We start from the raw sequence: 22846 nt of genomic DNA on the forward strand, positions 1-22846 counted from the left end.
CACAGATCCTGGTGTGCTCACACTCACCTGTGGTCCTAGCACTTAGAAGACAGAGGCAGGAGGATCCCAGAGAGGTGGCCGAGGGGTTAAAAGCTTGTGTTTCCCAGCATCCATGTTGGGAAGCTCACAACTGCCTGTAGCTACAGTTCTAAGAAGGATTCAACCCCTCTGGCCTCAATGAACACCTTCCTGTACATGAACATACCCCCACAGAGACACCCATACATACACATAAGGAAAAAGGAAAAAAACTAAAGATCTTTTCTGTAAGTTATAGGAAAAATGCTTCAAGCCAACCTGGTCTATATATATGAGACCTTGCTTCAAAAAACCAAGGAAGTGGAACTGGAGATGGCTCCTGGTTAAAAGTGGGCTGTGTATGCAGTGCCCCTGAGTTATTCCCACACAGCAGCTCACAGCGGTCTGTACTCCAGCTCCAAGGGGACTTGATGTCTTTTGGCCTCCACTGTCTCCTGCATGCACAAGGCACACACACACATAAGTGAGTCAATACATCTTTTTTAGAAATTCTTGCCATCCAATACTAAGGAAGAGACTGGGGAGACAGCTTGGTAGTTGAGAACTTGCCATACAAAAGTGTGCATGAATTTAGATCTGTTGTGCTCAAGGAGAGCACATGCACCTGCAGGACATGGTGGCTTCCCTGTAATTCCAGCCTTAGAAGACAGAGGTGTGAGAAAACACACCACACACACACACACACACACACACACACACACACACACACACGGAAAAAGAAAAACAAGGGAGGGGAGATTAACTTTTTCTCATAGCCTTATATTGTTTCAAAGTGAGGTATTTTAAATGAAATACCAGCTGTGGTGTTGGGCCCCATCCACACTGCCCTGGAGTTTAGGTTACAAAAGTGGAGTTTGTGTTTGTGGGAGTGTGAGCAGAGTTAGGCAGAGCTGCTCTAATGGGCTCAGGTGTGGAGTCAGTGTCCTTCCTGCTTAGAAACTACTGCCTTCTTTGTAGCCCAATTAAGGTGAGAGTTTATACTGAGATATTACTACAATATACCTGCTTTGCTAAGTGCTGTTGGAAGCCCCCAGCTGCTACTGTGTGAGCTAGATGAGACGCAGAAGCTGACCACTTGTTATGTGCTGCTCATGAAAATCCTAGCACCAAAAACTGGAAAGATGAGTGGTTCAAGTGACTGTTTTCCTGATAACTGGTAGAGGATTAGGGCTGTACTTGTCAATAAAAGTGATTTCTTTGTCTCATTCGATTAAATGGTTGCATTTAATCATGTGATCTTTTCATTTTCCCAGGGAGCAAGGAGATGGTTCGAGTGATGCGGAAGAAGGGCATTGAGCATCACCCCAATTTCCGTGCAGTCAAGCATGTCCCATTTGAGCAGTTTATACAGCTGGTCGCCCATGCGGGGTGTATGATTGGGAATAGCAGCTGTGGAGTGCGAGAGGTCGGCGCTTTTGGAACACCTGTGATCAACCTGGGAACACGCCAGATAGGAAGAGAAACAGGTGCTTGCCTTTGCCTGTCTCTCAGCTGACTAGTGTCTCTGCAGCCCTGTGATGGACTGGTGCTGGCCATGTGTTTAAAATTCACTTGGAATTTCACAGATATATTTACTTCATTTCTACCCCTTTACCCCTTCCGATTCCTCCTGTTTTCACCTCCACTCCTTTTCAAATTCATGACTTCTTCTGATTTATTGTTTTACACACACACACACACATCTTATTGAATCCATTTATTGGTTGTTTGTATGTGTTTAGGGCTGACCACTTGGGATTAGACAACCTATCAAGGAGCTTGTCCCTGGGGGAAACTGTCTCTCCGTCTCTCAACAACCAGCGATGGCTGATAGTTCTTCTATCTAGGGGTGAGCTAGTGGTGGGCTATAGTTCTTCTATCTAGGGGTGAAGCTTTGTGGCATTCCCCCATTCACGTTGTTATGTCAGCTGGGGTTGAATTGTCCAGGCCACCATACTGTTGAGATTTAACGGCGCGGCCTCCCTGTCGTGTCTAGAAGGCACTGTCTCACAGTAGCTGTCCTGGTCCGCTGGCTCTTAGACTCTGTTTGCTTCCTCTTCGGTGATTTCCCCTGAACCTTAAGTGCCGTTGTGTTGTAGTTGCAGCGGCCAGGGTTGGCCAGCCCCAGTCACTTATTCTCTGATTTTGACCACTTATGAGTCTTTGTAATAGTCTCTGCTGCAAGAAGAAGCTTCTCTGATGAGGGATAAGAGCTACACTTCCCTGTGGGGACCAGGACGATTATTTAGAGCACAGTTAGAAAATGTACTGGTTAGGAACGTGGCAGAGGTGGGTTCTCCTGCAGGGTCTGTGAACTCTCTAACTGCTGACTCCTGTTGAGTGGGCCTTGTCCAGTTTCACAGCTGCTGGCTGCCCCGAGGTAAAATGTCACTACCACACCATCGGGACAACTTGCCCACAGCCATTGCTGTGCTTTGTGGGCTTCACAGCAGGCAGGACTATTGGGCATCTCACACAGTGCCTTCCAACACCGTGAGCCAACGCTCAGGGAGGAGGCTCCTAGGTCAGTGCCAGCTTGATTCCTTTCCGTCCTCTGTCCAAAGTGCATGGGTGCTCAGCAATAGGTCTTTATGTTCCAGTTCTGGAAAGTGCCAAAGACAACGGCAATAGCTTGTTTTGTTTTGGGATCCTTTGAAGGCCTCTGATTAACAATCCCAAGGGAGGTTCCCATTCTTGGCCCTGAGGTCTTTGTTAGATTGTCTATGGCTCTTGTGTGTGTGTGGTGAGGGGAATATTGCCACCTCTTGTGGCATAACTCTACTTTAAAGTGTGTGTGTGTGTGTGTGTGTGTGTGTGTATTTCAAGTAATTCTATAAAATAATGCATTTCCTGGGGCTTTTTCAAACATTCTTGGAGTTACTTATCTTTCCTTCTTCCCTCTCTTCTGTATTACCTTCCCTCCACACTCCCCAGCTCGAGCCTCCCCGTTTCCCTCCTCCATATAGCACCTGTGCCACGCTATCCCCTCGCCCCGTGATCTTCTGCTTCTCTGGCTCCTGTGGTTACTCCAGGTTATATACCAGGGCTAATGACTGGGAGCTGGATCCACGAGTCAGAGACAACACAGCGTTTAGATATCTACATCTGGGTTCCCTCCCTCAGTAGAATGTTCTCCAGTCCCATCGGTTTACCTGCACACTTAGTGATTTATCAGCTCATCAATTGAAGGACATGGAGGTTCTTTCCATTTCCTAGCTGGTCTGAGTAGTGTGGCAGTGAGTGTGGCTGAGCAAGTGTGTGTGAGCATGGCTGAGCAAGTGTCTCTGTCATAGGATGTCAAGCTTAGGTATCTCTCTATACTTAGGTATATATGTTTCATGTATATCTCTATACTTAGGTATATGTTTTAGGTATCGCTCTATACTTTGGTATATTTTAGGTATTGCTCTATACTTAGGTAAGTATTTTAGGTATATCTGGCTACATGTTTTTGTGAACAAGGAGGTAAGTGAAGTGAATGGCCAATTGTAGCTTAATACCAATAAATAACACAGATGATTACCACATTCATAGCTCTATTTGCATTTTTATTGCTTTGTAAAATCAATTAGAGCTGAAGGGTTCTTAATTATGGTCTTTGGCCTTGTTTAAGAGAGACTGTAGTTGGATGCGTCTTGAGTGTATGAATGCTAGTCTGTATTCGAGCCTGGTCCAGTGTCCTTTCAGTCTGCAGACTATGACGGTCCTGAGCAATGAAAGTGTAAGTAGGATTATTAATGCATTGCTAACTGAGCTACGCATGTTATTAGCGTTAGTCAGCTTCTAATGCTGTGTACGTGCAAATATGTATCCGTAGCTAATGGGAAAATGCATGTCATTAATGTAAAAAGAATTGGACTAGAACTAAGGAGATTAGTTCCGGCTCTGTTATTTCTTCCGTTCTTTTTCATGCCACCCTACATTTCTATTATCGTTACGTCATCCCAGAATATTACTTTGCTCTCTGTTTTATAGGGAAAAGAAAAGACCAGGATGGAAATTCTTTCATTCTGTTACAAAAACACTTAGGATGTATGAGGCACAGGGATATGGTGGTATCAGACTAAGGAGCTAAGGACACAGCATAGTTTGTAGAGTGTTTACGCAGCAAGCATAAAGCCCTGGCTTCAGTTCCCAGCACCGAGGCATGACGGTACACACTCCAGTCAGAAGGCAGAGGCAGAGGGATCAGAAGTTCAAGGTGTCCTTGGTTACATAGCAAGTTCAAAGCCAGCCTATGCTACATGAGACCCTGCCTTTGAGGAAGAAGTGGAAAGAGCGCTCTGTGCCTTGTGGTGGGAGGAAAGCTTTAGAGAAGGAGTGAGGAAGCCCAGATTACCAGAAAAATTGGTGTGCTTTGGCTCTCGCTAGCATACAAAAGAAACAGAAAAGCAGGAACAGGGAAAGTTAGCTTTTTCTGAATCAGAACTCAGGAGATGGGCAGACCCAACAAAACTCATAGTAGTTTGTAGGAACCGCCAAGTGTTGCTCTTTATGACTGACATACTAGTGGGGTAGGGAAGATAAGTAAGAAGCCCCCAAAAAAGATACTAGGGTTTCTAGGTGCCGTGTAGACGGTAATGCAGGGTAATGAGATGGGCTATATTAAATGCTGAGGAGGCCTTTTTGAAAGGTGGCACTTTAGCTGAAATCGGGCAGAAGCAGGTGAACACACATGCCAAGGTTATAATTTTTTTTTCTTTTTTGGACCAAGGATCTACATAATCTTGATACTGGGGAAACAGAAGGGTCAGCCTGATTGTAAACTGTTAGCTTAGAAGAAGATGAGAGTCAGGTGGGGTGGCGCACGCCTTTAATGCCAGCACTTGGAGGCAGAGGCAGGAGGATCTCTGTGAGCTGAGACCAACCCAGTCTACATAGCAAGCTCCAGAACAGCCAGGACTACATAGACCCCTTTTCTCGCTCTGCACAAAAAATGAGAGGCAAACTTTTTCATCCCCAGATAGGGTCTATTAATGTAGCATTGGATTTCCAGGAACTTGCTACACAGACCAGGCTGGCCTCAAATTCAGTAATCCACCTGCTTCTGTCTCCCAAGTGCTGGGATTAAAGGTGTGCACTGTTGTGTGAATTCTAGTTGGTTTTAATAATAAAAACCTGAGTCAGATATAGGGGTAAATGCTGAAAGGTCAGAGAAGCAGAACAGCCAGCCACTAATTCTTACATCTACGAAATCCTCAGACCGAATGGGGTGTCCTGTCTCTACAAGTCCTCAGACTGAATCCTGAACTTCTGTCTCCTCCTGCCTTATATTCCTCTCTCTGCCCAGCCATATCTCTTCCAATTTCCACCTCCTTAGTGCTGGGATTAAAGGTGTAAACCACCACTGCTTGGCTCTGTTTCTCTTTTAGACTCATTTAATCTCGTGAAGCCCAGGGTGGCCTTGAACTCACAGAGATCCATCTGTCTCTGTCTCCCGAGTTCTGGGATTAAAGATGTGTGCCACCACTGCCTGCCCTCTATGGCTAACTAGTGTGGCTAGCTTCGCACTCTGATCTTCAGGCAAGCTTTATTTGTCAAAGCACAAAATATCACCACAGTGCACTACCGCCCCAACTGACACAGACTTTTATAAGGTAAAATACTGATGTACTTGTTTGCTTTCTTTTGCCATGGCAAACACTTGGGGAGGGAAGGGTTTCTTTGCTCTTACAGTTTATGGTTTTATTATGAAGGGAAGTCAGGGCCGGAACTGAAGCAGAGGCCATAGAGGAAAACTGCTTGCTCCTTAGGGCCTGTTCAGCTTGCTTTCTTGTATCTATGCCCTAGGACCTCCTGCCCAAGGGGGGAACCTCAATGGCGATCCAAAGGAAGACAGTGGTGTATTGAGATAGAGAACATTACGTGTGGATTTTGTTACTAATTTTGTTACTATTTTGTTACTAGTGCATGTGAGCTGCAAATGGAGGGCAATGTTGAGACATTGTGCTGAGCAGTGGCGTGTCTTCATGGCATGGGGACTCTGAAGAAACAGTGGGAAAGGGATGGGATGAAGAGTTTGCTTTTGCCATGATCAGCTGATGCCAGCCAGATTGTCAAGGCAGAGAAGGAGCTGGATTTTGTCAGGGAGATTTAAAGATGGAGGTAAATTTGTAATTGGAGGTTATGAATGGTATGTAGAAGGCATCAATTCACTTGCTGTCACGGAGACCCCCTAACAGCAGGAAATTACACTTTTTTCCTTCCTGGTGTGGCAGCGCCACAGCCATCAGAATCAGCCCAGGTTCTTGGTGGGTATTCTAGCCTTTTTTTTTTTTTCTGTCTAGTCTATATTTAGACATTTGGAAGAAAGGAAGGGTCATTTGTCTAGCCTTGAAAGTTGTAAATATTTCCTCTCACATCCATCAGAACCTGGTCATCACAGCTACATCTGGCTGCAAGGGAAGCTGAAGAATAGCTTTTGGGTAGATACCCAGATTCCTAGATAAAACTTCCATCACTAGTACTACAAAAAGAAAAAAGATATTGCAGAAAATGGCCCTCTGCTATGATGGTATTTTAAACGAAGGAACTAATGACATATATACCCAGGGAAAATGTCTAAATAGGGCAAAACTGCAGCCCAGCACCAACCTTGAAACTGTTCATCAGTGAAATAGAAGGCCAGAAAAGAAAACAAACAGAAAAGGAGCTTTCAGTGATGTGATACCAGTAGAGTCCAGAAGGAGACCGTTCCCAGGAGATGGTGCTGAAAACCGATCTGGGCCCAAATAAGAGGTCAGAGGAGCGGGGCAGGATGGTGCAGGTCTGGTGGCGCTCACCTATGGTCCCAGAACTCTGGAGACGGTCTCTGTGCTTCCTGTCTCTGCACTTAGCTAACTGTACGTTCAGTGGAGCCAGGGGCAGGGAGATGAATGTGTTTCCTGTGTATCTGCTGCTCACCGTCTTACCTATGTCAAAATCCCTCCCTCTCCTCCTGTCTCTCCTGGGCCCTACTTGCCCATTAGTCGACTTTCTCTTCCATGTGTGCTTAACTCCTTCATCGGGCATGCTTAGACTCTCTTATTTTAGGAAACAAAAACAAAACCCTTCTTTGGCCCCTCATTTCTCTCCAGCTACCTCTCTCCTACTCCTCTTAGCCAAGCCTGTTGGAGATCTAGCTATTTGCGATGTTTACTCTCTCACACGGGCCAAGAGATGTATAGCGAGAAAATGCCTGCCCAGCAGCTGGCTGGCCAGCCCTGCCTGGCTGCTGACTGGATGACTGCCTAGTTGAGAATGGGCTTGGTGGATAGGTAGGCGGGCAGTTTGTCGGGTAATTCACCCTACACAGGTGTGGTGGCACATGCACGTAATCCCACTCAGGAGGGTCTTGAGTTTGAGGCCAGCCTACACTGTAGAGCAAGACTGCCCCCCACCCCCGCCCCCCCAAAAAAAACCAAGCCTCTGTGTAATCACACACACCTGTAATCCTATCACTTAGGGGAGATTTGGCCACAGGTTAGAAGCCAGCCAGGTCTACATAGAGAGACTTATCTCTAAAACGAAGTAAACTCCTGTCTGATTTTATTAGGGGGCTTTGTCTGCTGTAAGGAGTCTCATCAGGAGTGTTTTCAGTCTGCCGGGTTTTAGGATTCAGTTATGGATCTGGTACATTGCTGTTTGTTTTTCTTTGAATAGTCACACCAAGTCATTGTAACATGTCTGTGGATTTATTTAGGGGAGAATGTTCTTCATGTCCGGGATGCTGACACCCAAGATAAAATACTACAAGCGCTCCACCTCCAGTTTGGTAAACAGTACCCTTGGTGAGTATACAGCCTTTCATTTTGGAGTGGTTAAAAGGGGAGCTACCTCAGGCAGCAAAGGAAGCTTGCTCCATCACCATTTAACCATCTTTTTTTTTTTAAATATTTATTTATTTATTATGTATACAATATACTGTCTGTATGTATGCCTGCAGGCCAGAAGAGGGCACAAGACCACATTACAGATGGTTGTGAGCCACCATGTGGTTGCTAGGAATTGAACTCAGGACCTTTGGAAGAGCAGACAATGCTCTTAACCTCTGAGCCATCTCGCCAGCCCCCCATCTTTTTTTTTTAAATTAAAGATTTATTTATTATGTATACAGTGTTCTGCCTGCATGTCTGCCTGCAGGCCAGAAGAAGATACCCGATCTCATTATGGATGGTTGTGAGCCACCATGTGGTTGCTGGGAATTGAACTTAAGACCTCTGACCTCTAGAAGAAGTCAGGAGCACTGACCATCTCTCCAGCCCTCATTTAACCACCTTAACAGAACTTTTCTTCTTACATTAGCACACCCTTCACCCAGCCAGGTGGCGGTGGCTCACACCTTTGATTCCAGCACTCAGGAAGCAGAGGCAGGAGGATCTCTGCGAGCTTGAGGCCAGCCTGGTCTATAAGAGTTCCAGGACAGGCTCGGTAGGTAGAGCAAAACCCTGTCTTGAAAAACAAAAAACAAAACAAACAAACAATTAGTGCATCCTAGCAGCTGGAACAACAAGATATCACACCCCTCAGTGCTCTGCCCAGGTTCCAGTAGAGAAGTTTCAAGATTTACTTCTATTAATTACAATTGTACTACCCTATAGTGTGTTTCTCTGGTATAATTTGACCACATATTAGAAAGCAATGTATCAGAATCTTTAAAACTTAATTTTGACTGCCCTTCCTTTTATTTCAATATGATAATTTCTCAGAATTGTAAAGAAAAAAATCCTCAAGAAAAAACTTTTAAAATAGCAAATCCCAAATTCATGTACTAAGTTACAGTGTTGTCAGAAGGTCCAGATGTTACTGTACTTAGTTCTATGTAATTATGACTTGTGGGATTGTTGTTGTGTTTTTGTTTTTTGTTTTGAGACAGGGTCTCTCTGTTGTACAGCTCTGGCTGTCCTATAACTTACTATATAAGCCAGACTGGCCTCAAACTCAAAGAGATCCCTCTTCTTCTACCTCCCAAGTGCTGGTATGTGTCACACACACACACACACACACACACACACACACACACACACACACTGTGGGGATGATGTTTTATTTCATTTTCTTTTTGTGGTGCTAGAGACTGAACTCAGAGCCTCATATACACCAGGCAAGTGCTCTACCACATCGACCAGTCCCCAGCCCAGAGAAGTTATTTTAAAAAGTACAAATTAGTTCTACCTGAAGACTCCGATTTTAGTGCCCTTGGTATCGCCTGTCATGCACAGCAAAACCATTTCACTGAACTGACTTCTTTGGATATTCCAGCTCAAAGATATATGGGGATGGAAATGCTGTTCCAAGGATTTTAAAGTTTCTCAAATCTATTGACCTTCAAGAGCCACTACAGAAGAAATTCTGCTTCCCTCCTGTGAAGGAGAACATCTCTCAAGACATTGACCATATTCTTGAGACTCTCAGTGCTTTGGCTGTTGATCTTGGAGGGACAAATCTCAGAGTGGCCATAGTTAGCATGAAGGTAAAGTCATTGCAAAACATTTAACTTTATATCTCACATGAGTGGTTGATTTTTTATTTTAAACAGCCCTGGTTGTCCTAGACTCTTGTAGACCAGGCTGGCCTTGAACTCACAGAGATCTGCTTGCCTCCGCCTCCTGAGTGCTGGGTTTAGAGGAGTGTGTCACCACGACCAGCTGAGTGATTGATTTTTTTAAAAAAAGATTTACTTATTTATTATATATAGTGTTCTGCCTACATGTATGCCTTCAGGCCAGAAGAGGGCACCAGATCTCATCATAGATGGTCCTGAGCCACCATGTGGTTGCTGGGAATTGAATTCAGGACCTTTGGAAGAGCAGGCAGTGCTCTTAACCTCTGAGCCATCTCTCCAGCTCTGAGTGATTGATTTTTTAAAATGTTTAAGTGGAAGGTAGAACTAGGAAACATACAGGGAGTTTGTCGTCATTTCCTGTTGTGCTGACTTTGGAGTCCACTACAATATTTTTCTCTTATCTACTGGTTGTTAGCATTTCAAGCTGGTGTGGTAGCTAATGCTTATAGTCACAGTACTTGGGAGGCTGAGGCAGGAGGATTCCTGCAAGTTAGAAGCCAGCCTGGGACACAGTGTGAGACCTTGTCTCAAAAAACAAAAATACAACAAAATAGACATTAGGAATCCAGTATGGTAAGTCTTGAGCTGGCCATGGGGAGACCTCGTAGACATGAGAGAGGGCTTTGCCACTCAGGAAGATAGGAATTCTATGGTTGTAGACACCGTGAGCGTGGAGTCCAGTGATTCTTCCCCACCTACAGGTGAAGAATTGTGCTCTTTTTTTTTTATTTATTTTTTATTTTTTATTATGTATACAGTGTTCTGTCTGTCTGTATGCTTGCTGGCCCAGATCTCATTACAGATGGCTGTGAGACACCATGTGGTTGCTGGGAATTGAACTCAGGACCTCTGGAAGAACAAGCAGTGCTCTTAACCTCTGAGCCATCTCTCCAGCCCTATTTTTTATTTTTTAGAAGTGTGCTCTTGTAGAGCATGGTCAGCCTATACCTCTCCGGTTTGCGTTTTCACAAGGCTGATCTTCCCAGAGTACCACATACCCCTTCACCCTGCTAACCAGCACACTGCTGGAGCTCCGGCAGGTGAGAAAGCCTTCGTGCAAACAGCAAACTGTGTTAAAATGATCTCTTACTGACCTTATGAGAAACATGCCTCCCAGGAAAATCAGCTTGCAGCGTCATAGATTATATGTAAAGTTTCAAGAGTCCTTGAGAAATAGCAAATATTTTAAACACAAATCATTAGAAATTTGCTAATATTAGGTCAATTAATGAAAAGCAAAACAAAACATAGCTTTCTCAAGAGAAGCCAAAAGACCTCTCTATACTTTAAAAAAGTTAATAGACTGTTCTCTTAACACAGGATTTTTATCAGTGACCAAACACCTTTTTGGAGGTGAAATTATAGAGACATTTCTATTGAAATTAAGGAAAAAAGTTTTCTGTTCTATAAGAAATAAAGCAAGGAACAGCAAAATGGAGATTATACATAACAAAAAATATTATTGATAAACCATAAATTAACTGGATTATAGAGTTAGGATGATCCAGTAAATGGCTGAATGTTATGATTAATACGTATCAGTAAATTTCTGGTTATGTGAATTTGTGGCAAGATCTTGGATCCGTTTGTGTGACTGTGTCAGATAGGTCTGCACACTAGCGTTCCTCGAACGCTGTGATCCTCCAGGTTCCTGGCTCCTGCCCAGACTAATTGAATTGGACCTCTGGGGACAGAGCAGCTGTGCTCTGCTGATCCCGTCACACAGTAAAGATTAGAACCACTCCTGTAGATTTATTTGTTATGATAAACAGCTTTAGCCCTTGTTTGAAGTGTAAAAATCCATTAATACAAATGAATATGAAGGGAAAAGGAGATCCGATTTAGAACAACATATTCCAAAGAATAATCAAAACCATAAAACTGTGATTTACATAAATAAAGTTATGAAATAGTACCATACAAAGGCCTGAAAAAGTATCCTTGGTGAGAGGGTTGAGTATTTTTAAATGTCAGCCCTTCACAAATTGGATGATAAATTCAGCATAACTATAGTCAACATCTCGATGGGATCTTAAGTCATCCTAAGCTATTGGAATTGGCTTTCTGTGTTTGGTTTTTTGAGACAGGGTTTCTCTATGTAGCCCTAGCTGTCCTGGAACTTGATTTGTAGACCAGGCTGGCCTCAAACTCAGAGATCTGCCTCCCTGAGTGCTGGAATTAAAGGCTTGTGCCACCACCGCCTGGCTTGGGATTTTTTTTTTTAATAACATCATTCTGAAACAAAATAATACACAGTTGAGGGGAGTAAAAACAAAACAAAAACCCCTGGGACACTAAGAATAACGAGGAGGGACTGTCTGTTCAGTATTAAGTCACAGCCCACAGCACAGTGTGATGTGGTGTTTGCTGGTCCACACAGAAGCTTGCCATGAGTCGAGTGTTCATGCCATTACCACTCCAGATAAAGAAATGGCTGAAGTGCAGACATGAGGGTGACCATTATTTGCCCCAGTATTGAAATAAGACAGTGTGTCAACCTGGAAAGAGGAATTAGGATGTGTAGTGAACTAGGTTTACATTGCCTACTGTTGACCACAGGCCTAAGAGAGTCTTCCTCGATGGCTACGGGGTTGCTGTTGTTTCAACAACCTTGTGTTGGGATAGATTCCCGGGAATTACTTAGGCTCATCTCAGGGACAGGCCCTGTGCACACAGTTAGTCTGCGTGCCCAGCACGGGCTCCACAAGGGCTGACTGTCCCGGGAAGGACAGCTAACAACATTCACAGACTGTAGTGGATAGAATGTAGAATGTGGTCGCTATGGCCACTGAGCCGGACCTGTGTTTTGTTTCTCTCTCCTTCTTCTAGGGTGAAATAGTTAAGAAGTACACTCATTTCAATCCTAAAACCTATGAAGAAAGGATTAGTTTAATCCTGCAGATGTGTGTGGAGGCTGCCGCAGAAGCTGTGAAGCTGAACTGCAGGATTCTGGGAGTAGGTGAGGTTTTACATTACAGATCCAAGAATGCGCCTCTCTGTGTTCAGGGTCGGCACGTTCTTACCCTTGACCTCGGGCCAGGGTTCCACTTCTCATGCCAGCAGGCACTGGGGAGACGCGTGGGTGGCTGTTTTTCTGCGGGCACTGTAGACTTCGCTCAGGACTGATTCCTCGCAATCCTTGGCAATTTGCAAGGAGATGTGGGGTGAATTGATTTATGTTTGCAGCCAAGAAAGTTGGCAGGCTTTCCTAAAATGGGTAACCAAAATTGTCCTCTCTGTTTGGGGTGGAGCTCAGGCATTTCCACAGGTGGCCGTGTGAATCCCCAGGAAGGAATTGTGCTGCATTCAACCAAACTGATACAGGAATGGAACTCGGTGGACCTCAGAACACCCCTCTCAGACACCTTGCACCTCCCTGTGTGGGTGGACAATGACGGCAACTGTGCTGCCATGGCGGAAAGGAAGTTTGGCCAAGGAAAAGGACAGGAAAACTTTGTGACGCTCATCACAGGGACAGGTGAGAAGGAGGAGCTTCACCCCGCAGGGCTGTGTCTTAGCCTTCACTTGCAGCTGGAGCGGACCACGATGCACACACGCCCTTTCCTGAGCAGGTAGTTCAGTGGTAGGAGCCTGTGTCCACCACACGGGAAGCCCTGAGTTCTGACCCCAGTACCACCAAGACAAAAAGGAATAAAGAATTTTAGCCAGGCATGGTGGCTTACACCTGACATCCCAGCACCTGAGAAGCAGAGGCAGGAGAATTGCTGCAAATTTCCAGGTTAACCTGGGGTACACAGCTCTTAAATTTTGTGCGATTCCACTTTTGTTGTAGGCTCCTATTATTTGTTTGATGTTTCGGTTGAGAAAGATCTCATGTAGCCCAGCCTCCTGCTCCAGCCTTCCAGATCCTGGCTACAAATGGCACACCATCACTCCTGACTAAGCTTGTGTTTTCCATGCAAGTCCTCTTTTTGTGTTAACAGTTTTAACAAGTCTGGATACCATTTTCTAGCTCAGAGCAGTCAGTCAGCTACAGTGAGAGGGAGAAGAATGAATTGAGGAATAAGTGCCAAAATAAGTAAGAAATGGAGACAGAAGGCCTGGCTCAGCAGTGAGGAGCAGAGGCTGCTCTTCCAGAGGACCCAGGCTCGAGTCATAACCACACAGTGGCTCATGACCATCTGTAACTCCACTCTCTGGCCTCTGCAGGTACCAGGCACACGTGTGTTGCTCTTAGATACATGCAAGCAAAATGCCCATACACCTAAGACTGAGAGTTCCAAAGGTGTAGACGGCAGGACGCTCTTGCAGAGGCTTCTAAGGCAAAGTGTGCTCTGCCTCCTTAGTGAGAGCTAATGCATTAGTGCTCCACAACAAGTCATTGGCCTTTGTGATTTAGAATGGCAGAATTTCAGATTCCATGTTCTGTGCTTCTGGAAGTAAGCCCTGTAACACAATTAGACAGACTGTCTTACCTTCCCTTCCCTTGAAGCAGAGCTTGCACAAGGACTTAGACATGGACCTTTTCTTGTGGAGGTGGTGGGAACGGTAAATGGAGTGAAACCACTTAGGGGCGAACCACCCAAGTCCACCCAGGGGCGGACCACCCAAGTCCCATCAGGACTGTAAGGGCCAAGATCTCCCAGGATACCAAATAAGTTTCCCACAGCTCTGTCTGGAGTTGTCTGCTTCCTGCGGCTCCCGTCTCACTTGGGGACCAGGCTCTCACCGATGACCTCACTCCAGTGCACAGAGTAGGCAATGAGTGCTAGAGGGACCACCGTCAATACAAGATGAGCCAGATGCCACGACTGGTCTGGTCACAGACTCCAGATCTGCAGCAGCTGCTTCCTTCCACAGTGGCACCAAATAAAGTCTCGCTGCCTAGTGAGACGTGGGCATTTTATAAACGTTCAGCAGCTTGGCTAAACAGCCTAGCTTCCTGTTTAAGGCAGTGCCACACGGTGACTTGTCTCTCCTTGCAGGGATCGGGGGTGGAATCATCCACCAGCACGAGCTGATCCACGGCAGCTCTTTCTGTGCGGCGGAGCTCGGCCACCTCGTGGTGTCTCTGGATGGGCCTGACTGTTCCTGTGGAAGCCATGGCTGTATTGAAGCATATGCCTCTGGGATGGCCTTGCAGAGGGAAGCAAAGAAGCTCCACGATGGTTCGTAGCCCTCTCCTGCGGAAGTGACTAACCAAATGCAGACAGTACCTGGGAGTAGACGTTACAGGGAGCTGAGCATGGAAGCCATGATTCGTCCAGGCCATCCTTGGTCCTGACTCAGGTTTACAGAGCACACAGGGGCATCTGCAGCTCCAAGACAGCAGGGAAGAGTTCTTTCAGTTGTTTCTCAGCCATTGGTTGGCACAGGACCCAAACTCCATATACATTTTACATATACATTTTAGTGACGAAATAAACAGTGAACACCTTAGAGTTTCCGTGTGACAAATGCACGGAGAACGATGGCCAAGGAGGTGGCTGCCTGTGCAGAGGGCACAGGAGTTCCTTCCCTGCCCTCCATACAGGGAAAGGAGGGAGTGTCGGCTTCCATCCTGGGAGCTGAGCTGTAGAGAACATGTGAATCAGGAAGGCAAGTCCGACGGCAAAAGGAGTCTTCCAGGGTGGAGACAGTGGGGTCGGCATGTGAATGGTTCAGGGTGCGAGGAGGACCACTGGGTCAGAGGAACCACTGAGAACCTTCAGGAAGCGTGATCTGAATTTCAGGGTCCTCAATGAAGCATAACCTTCTGATTTGTTGTTGTTGGTTTTTAAGACGGTTTCTCTGTTTAGTCCTGGCTGTCCTAAAACTCACTCTGTAGACCAGGCTGACCCTAAACTCAGAGATCGCCTGCCTCTGCTTCCTGAGTGCTGGGATTAAAGGTGTGCACCACCACCGCCGGGCAATCTCTTGATTTATGAGAGGAAAATGGTGGTTGACTAGAGGATGGCTTAAGTAGAGTTGTTATAGAAGGACTTTTAGTTTTCTGATTGGGCCCGCTTGGAGTTGGGAAAAACAGGTCTAGCTGGCAGGTGGTGCTGGAAGCTATCCATGTGCAAATAAATACTTAAGAGGCAGGGATTCAGGGAGGTCACAGGTACTGAAGTGGTTGTTACAGCTGGGACTGAGGCACTAGACAGAGTCAAAGGTGGGATCCTGAGAGATCAGCCTGTGAGTGCGGAGAGAGGGCAATGGCAGGACAACTATAAAGTCAGAGTCTGTTGGCCTGGTGAGAAGTGGGAGACAGCCGAGGCCGTGAGAAGTGGGAGACAGCCGAGGCCGTGAGAAGTGGGAGACAGCCGAGGCCGTGAGAAGTGGGAGACAGCCGAGGCCGTGAGAAGTGGGAGACAGCCGAGGCCGTGAGAAGTGGGAGACAGCCGAGGCCGTGAGAAGTGGGAGACAGCTGAGGCCGTAGCTGAGGCCCGGGGAGGAGAGCATGAAGTGACACCTAAGCAGGAATGGTAGGAAGTGAGACCATGTCTCAGAAAAACTTGGGGTGGGAGGGCTGGGGAGAAGGCTCAGTAGTTAAAAGCACTGGCTGCTCTTCCAGAGGACTGGGGTTCAATTTCCAACACTCACATGGCTGCTTACAACTGTCCGTGTCTCCAGTTTCAGGGGACCCGACACCCTCATACCAGTGCACATAAAATCAAATTATTTTTTAAAATAGTTTTAAAAATAATTTGAAAGGTGGGAGGCTTTATTTTATCTCAGGTTCAGGCTTCAGTCCGACTAGTCAGCCCCGGCAGTATGGCCCACTGCAGTACAGTGCATTGTGGCCGAGGCCTGTTCACCTGGTGGACAGGAGCAGAGGTAGGGCTGGGGACCCAGTATCTGAGTGCTTCCCTAGAAACCTAGCGCACCCAAACACAGCAGTTCTGGCTGACAGAAAGACAAGGGCTACAGAGAACAGCAGGATGGCTCAGCAGAGTGCCTGCTTCAGCACGAGGACTTGGTTAGGTCTCAGCACCTACATCACACCAGGCGTGGTGGTGCACAGCTGCAGTCCCAACAGCTGGAGTGAGGAGCCCCTGGGGCTTGCAGGCCACAGTCTAGACAGAACGGTGAATTCCAGATTCACGAGAGATCCTGACTCAAAATATAAGCTGGATAGGGATTGAGGAAGACACCCAAATCCACTTCTAATCTAAACACACACACGCACACATATACACGTGTACATACCTACACAAACAGCACCCACACAGCAAATGTCTGTTTATTAAGCACTTAGTCTAGTCAACCTTGTACATAATCCATGTCCCTTGTCTATAATTTATTCCTAAAATAACTCTAGGCATTATTATCCCAACCTTCTAGAAGAACCTATGGAAATAAAATGACCTGTGCAGCCAGTAGTGACCACTGGGGCAGATCTGAGCTGGTACTGGCCAGACCTGTCACTCTGGCCTCTGACACTCAAGGCCTTGCTGGTGCCTTGTAGACCACCTCAGGGCTCTGGCAAGGGTGCAGCACTATGTCTGCATGAATGAGGTGGAGAGGGAGAAGGAAGAGTGGGGCGGGGAGAATAATGAGAGTTTAATATTACAAGTGAGAAGTGAAGGAAACAGCAGGCAGGGAGGCTGTATTCAGATCTGAGTGAAGTTCAGACTTGACAGCAAGAGGTAGCAAAGGCTTTGGGGCAATATGTTGGGGATGTTTTACTCTTAGCTCTTTTGTTCTTTGTTCTATTGGCTTTTTGAGGGACCCACCACCCAGCTCCAAAATAAATCATACACAGAGGCTTATTCTTAGTTATGAATGTTCAGCCTTAGTTTGGCTTGTTTCTTGCTAGTTTTTCTTAAGTTATCTTGACTACCTTTTGCCTCTGGGCTTTTTCCTTTTCTTCAGTGTATTTTTACTTTCACTCTTACTCTGTGGCTGGCCGGGTGGCTGGCCCCTGGCATCATCCTCTTCTTCCTGTTTCTCCTTCTATTTATACTCTGCCTGCCAGCCCCACTTATCCTTGCTCCTGCCTTGCTATTGGCTGTTCAACTCTTTATTAGACTGGCAAAGAATCACAGGCTTCACAGAGTCAGACAAATACAGCATAAACAAAAGTAACACACCTTAAAATAATGCTTCCCAACAGCAATGTGTGGGTGTTTGCATGTGCTAAGTAGCTCTGAGTGGTGGAAAGAGCCACCTCCTTAAAGTGTGCTGCCGGCCGGCACAGGTGCAGTGGAGGCCTCGCCTCCTCAGGCTGCTCACTGCTCATTAGTGCCTCTTCCTCTTGTTCCTTCAGAGGATCTGCTCTTGGTGGAAGGGATGTCAGTGCCCAAAGATGAGCCTGTGGGTGCCCTCCATCTCATCCAAGCTGCCAAGCTCGGCAACGTGAAGGCCCAGAGCATCTTACGAACAGGTAAGCCTACTGTCCTGGACACCCAGGGCTCCCACAGAGAGCCTCGGTTTCCCTCAGGTGCAGTGCTCTGCCTTGTGATTCCTACTTTCTGAAAAAGGGAAACGTGTTGAAGATATTTAGAAGCACTGCCTATAATTGTGTTCTACTTCTTATTTCATGCTGAAAATATTGCTTATTCACTTTATAGGTATTTAGAGAAGTACAGGAAAGTAGTAAGGAAAACTGTCTCGAGTCACCGACTGTTAGAAAGTCTTTCCAGTCTGTTTGTTCTTGTAATGCTTACATAATTAAGATTGTGTCTTACAGTATACATTTTACCTACTTTGCAGTGCTTAGAATGAACACAGGGCCTTCTATGTTCTGGCGAGCACTCTGCCACTAAGCTCGACCCCCATTCCTCTTTTCCTCTCAGATGGCATCTCACTTTGTTGTCTGTGCTGACAACAAGAAAGATGGTACCTGGGAGGCCTGGGGAAGGCAGGAGATCATCAGCTCTAGGAATCTAAGTAGCAGCTTGCATGATTAAGTGAGCTCAAGAGAGGCTTAGGCCACAGAATGAGATCCTGTCTCAAAAAGGAGAATAAATCAAGGCACTCTTTTATAGGCCTCTCTCCTCAGGAGGCGGAGGCAGGAGAATTGCCTGATCCCAGGAGTTCTGAGCCATGCAGTGAGACTCTTGTTTCAAGACAAAACAAAAGCCAACTCAAAGCTTAGACTCAAGTGCTTGGGAGCTGAGGCAGGAAGGCTGCTGGGAGTTGGGGGCCAGCCTGGATTACACAGTAAGAGTCTGTTTCAAAGAGAGAAAACAAAAGATCTAAGAAAGAGTAAGCCATGAACAGATTGGTTTTTAGTTCTGGCTGTTCAATGTATAGACCAGCCTGGTCTACTCACAGAGATCCACATGCCTCTGTCTCCTGAGGGTAGGATTAAAGACTAAGCGGTCTTCGTAGACAGTTTATCACACAGCACCTCCCAGTGTCTGCTTTGACATTTTCCTGGAAACTTTTCTGCTTTTTGCTCCCCTACAGCTGGAACTGCTTTGGGACTTGGGGTTGTGAACATCCTCCACACTATGAATCCTTCCCTAGTGATCCTGTCTGGAGTCCTGGCCAGTCACTATATCCACATTGTCAAGGATGTCATCCGCCAGCAAGCCTTGTCCTCCGTGCAGGATGTGGATGTGGTGGTTTCTGACTTGGTTGACCCAGCCCTGCTTGGCGCTGCCAGCATGGTTCTGGACTATACAACCCGCAGGATCCACTAGGCCACCTGGGAGTGGACATGGACCCAAGAGCTACTTAGTGAAACGAGGTTCTTTTAGATCAGTACTTCTCCAAAGGCAAGTTTGGGGGTGGAGGCTGCTGAGATGACTCAGTGGTTACGAGCCTGTACTGCGCTTGCAGAAGACCCCAGTTCGGTTCCCAGCGCTCAGTCGGGCACCTCAACTGCCTGAAAGCCAAGCTCCAGGGGATCCAAGGCCTCAGCAGCCTAGGGCATCTGCATCCAAATGTACATACCCCTCCCCACAAACACAGAATTAAAAATAAATCTTATTTTTTAAAAGGCAAATTTGGTATTTATTCTCCAGCAACACCAGAAGTACCTTTGCTTTGTCTCTTGTATTCAGGGTTCTCTAGAACAGAACTGACAGACTGAATCTTTCTATACATAAAGGGAATTACTAGAATAGCTCAAAGGCTGAGTAGTCCAGCAGTGGCTGTCTCCCAAGGGAAATCCAGTCCAGGAGAGTGGGGGCAGCCAGACAATCACTTCCTTCGTCCATGTCCTTTAGAGAGGCTGCCACCAGAAAAGTGTGGCTCTTTCTACTTCAAATGATTTAATTAAAAATCCCTACCAGGTGTAGCTAGCCTCTTGGGTTTTTAGTTAATTTTAGATATAATCAAGCTGACAACCAAGACCAGCATCACACCTTTCCCGTGTGCCTCTGCAGAGGTTGGGCCGATGGGATCATCTTACTGCAGACCCTGTGGGTTCCAGTGACACTTCCTGCACCAAAGGAGCAACACTTGTGCAGCTCCTGGGAAGATGTGGGTTAACAGTCCTTCCTCAGACACAGTGAAGGAAAGCTCACCAGGAAACGCCTGCTGATTTTCAACAATGTAACTTCATTCATCTCATAGCCTGTCACAGGCATGTGCCTGTAAAACAGCCACCAGAATCAGGGCCTGGACAGATACCACACTCCAGTGTCTGCTGGAAGAGGCTCTACTCATCAAGTTTTCTTTTGTTTTTTTTTCGAGACAGGGTTTCTCTGTAGCTCTGTAGCCTGTCCTGGAACTAGCTCTTGTAGACCAGGCTGGTCTCGAACTCACAGAGATTCACCTGCTTCTGCCTCCCAAGTGCTGGGATTAAAGGTGTGCGCCACCACTGCCTGGCTGGGTCTTTGCTTCTAAGCAGTCTGCAGCTTCTGTTTTCACTGTTCCCTGTGACCTGGAATATCAATGGAGCCAGTGTGTGTGCATGTGTGAGAGACAGAGACAGAGACAGAGAGACACCTAAAGCTCAGAGCCACAAATCTGAATTCTAAATTAGAATTTGTGCTTTTTGTTGTGTATGTTTGTTTTTGAGACAGAATCTCACTTGTCTCACTCTGAACCTTGGTTCATCTTGAACTCACAACAATCCTCCTGATGCAGTTTCCAGAGTGCTGGAATTATACACAGTGAGTCACCACACCCAGCCTAAGACCTGTTCTTTCATTTATGACACAATACAACTAAAACAGCACCGACTGGGGACCATGTGTGACGTACTTGAGCCCATGGAGGACATCCTCACTCAAGCTTCAGCACCCAGTCCTGTAGTGGCACATTTGTTTTTTGATAAATAAATCTTGCCTGAAGACCAGAGGCAAAGCTAAAGCCACTATAGTCCCAGGATCTGGGAGACAGAGGCAGATGGCCACCATGGGCTACACAAGGTCAGTGCTGAAACAAATCCAGGTGGTGGCTCACACCTTTCATCCCAGTCCTTCCTAGGGAGTCACGTCTTCAATCCCAGCACTAGAGGGAATATAAAATGGGAGGAGAGAGAGGCTTAGTTTGGCTAGTTTACGGTTGTCCAGATTTGGTAGAGGTAAGACTTCTCTAGTGGTTTGGCTGCCTTGCTTTTCTGACCTTGAGGCTAAACCCCAATTTCTGTCTCTGGGTTTTTACTATTCCAATGAACCTATGAAAATATCACAAATCAAAACGCAAGTTAGTCCACCAGTAAAGTCCCTGTGGTCTCTAACAGTCTCAACACCATTCAAAAAATCTCTCAACTACATCCCTCTATAAAATGAAAATTACACACTTCCAACCCACAGTGGCAGAATACATTCCCCTTCCAAAGGGGAACCAGGATAGGGACACAGTGAGCAGGCACAGCAAGGACCAGGGGCAAGGAGAACACTGGACATAAAGACCGAACAGTTCCTCACGTCGTGGTGACCAGGGCCACAGGATTAATTCCTTGCTATTTGCTAACTGTAATCTTACCACTGTTATGAATTGTAATGTAAATATCTGAAAAGCAGGGCATCTGCTATGTGAACCCTGTGAAAGGGTCACGCGACCCACAGGTGAGAACCACTGCCTTACAGCCTCACCTGGACCTGCTTCCTGTCCAGGAAGCTGTGTCTGGGACAGAGGATACACAAAGGGGCATCAGCACCCACTCCTGGCTGAACCCTAATACCACATACCAAACAACTGCATTGCTGCCAAATTCAAAGCCAAATTTTTAGCTTTAATCAAATTTGTGGAAAGAGTAATATGTCCTGACATAAATTATTACATATGGTTAAATTACATCTTAAATATTTTGATTCTGAACTAACTTTATTTTATTTTTTTTAATTTTTTTTTTAAGATTTTATTTACTACGTATACAATACAGTGTTCTGCCTCCATGGATGCCTGCATGCCAGAAGAGGACACCAGATCTCATTTTAGATGGTTGTGAGCTACCATGTGGTTGCTGAGAATTGAACTCAGGACCTCTGGAAGAACAGTCAGTGTCCTTAACCTCTGAGCCATCTCTCCAGCCCCCTGAACTAACTTTAAAAGAAAAAAATCCATCTCCTTGTCCAAGTCTTAACACCACCATAATACGCTTTTCCCCTCAACTCAGCTAGAAGCACTACTCTTCCAGGAGGTTTGTGTTTGTTGTCCTGCTTACTCAGCTTTTAACATTACACAATAATTTACAGTATCGAGTACCACTGCTTTCTGAACCAAAGAGGAAGGAAGCTATTAATAGACAGCATTATTAAACTAGTATGTAGTCCCCAACACAGAGAACAGGTAGTCCCAGGAAGGAAACTCAGAACTAAATGCAAAACACCCACTAATCACCCCTACTCATCTTTTTTTTATAAAAGCAGATGAACTTGGGTTTCCTTGCTGCACGGCAGCTTCAGGTAGAGCTTTTCACATAGAGGCTCAGGGTCACCAGGTAGAGAACTGGAGCCTATCAGCCGTAAGCTGTGCTACCCTTTACGTTCTTGGACCGCACACACCATCTCTTCGGTCCTCTAGTTTTTCATCTGAACAATGTCAGATTTTAAAACTGTCACACTGCCTTCAAGAAACCCCAAACAATGGTGTGTAGACAACGCCCAAACCAAGCTGTGCTAGGGTCACGGGAGCTGAGGGGAGAGGACTAAGGCATTATGGAGGGGCCTTTAAACTGCTTCTTTAATTGGACCCTATCCCAAAAAGTCAAACAGGCCAGTTGTAGTATGCTTACCTAGTACACCCGAGACCCTAGGTTCACTCTCCAGTACCCCCGTCCCCACTAAACACCAGAACTATGGAGTTACTACAGTTTAAAGAGGGGTGGGTGTTCAATGGCTGTGCCTTCTCAGCCCCAGAAGTAACAGACTCACTCACTGCTTTAAGCCTGCCCCAAGCTGCAGCACCAGTTTGAGGTCAATAAAGACGCTTCATGTA

General features: G+C 46.1%; 1 protein-coding gene across 4 annotated transcripts in view; it reads left to right on the forward strand.

Moving 5' to 3' along the window:
- Gne (glucosamine (UDP-N-acetyl)-2-epimerase/N-acetylmannosamine kinase) overlaps positions 1-19460 on the forward strand; it is a 46080-nt gene extending 26620 nt beyond the window's left edge. For all 4 annotated transcript variants that reach the window (XM_050156148.1, XM_050156149.1, XM_050156150.1 and 1 more), the window contains 8 exons: positions 1293-1505; positions 7700-7787; positions 9259-9469; positions 12392-12521; positions 12819-13040; positions 14509-14691; positions 17775-17891; positions 18920-19460. In XM_050156148.1, coding sequence (XP_050012105.1) covers positions 1293-1505; positions 7700-7787; positions 9259-9469; positions 12392-12521; positions 12819-13040; positions 14509-14691; positions 17775-17891; positions 18920-19155 — 1400 coding nt within the window. In that variant the 3' untranslated portion in view covers positions 19156-19460. The remainder of the gene's footprint in view (positions 1-1292; positions 1506-7699; positions 7788-9258; positions 9470-12391; positions 12522-12818; positions 13041-14508; positions 14692-17774; positions 17892-18919) is intronic.
- The last annotated feature ends 3386 nt before the right edge of the window (positions 19461-22846 follow it).

The sequence above is a fragment of the Alexandromys fortis genome, unplaced genomic scaffold, assembly GCF_014885135.2.
Source record: "Alexandromys fortis isolate MF-2015 unplaced genomic scaffold, M_Fortis_MF-2015_v1.1 scaffold_92, whole genome shotgun sequence".
Classification (NCBI taxonomy): Eukaryota; Metazoa; Chordata; class Mammalia; order Rodentia; family Cricetidae; genus Alexandromys; species Alexandromys fortis.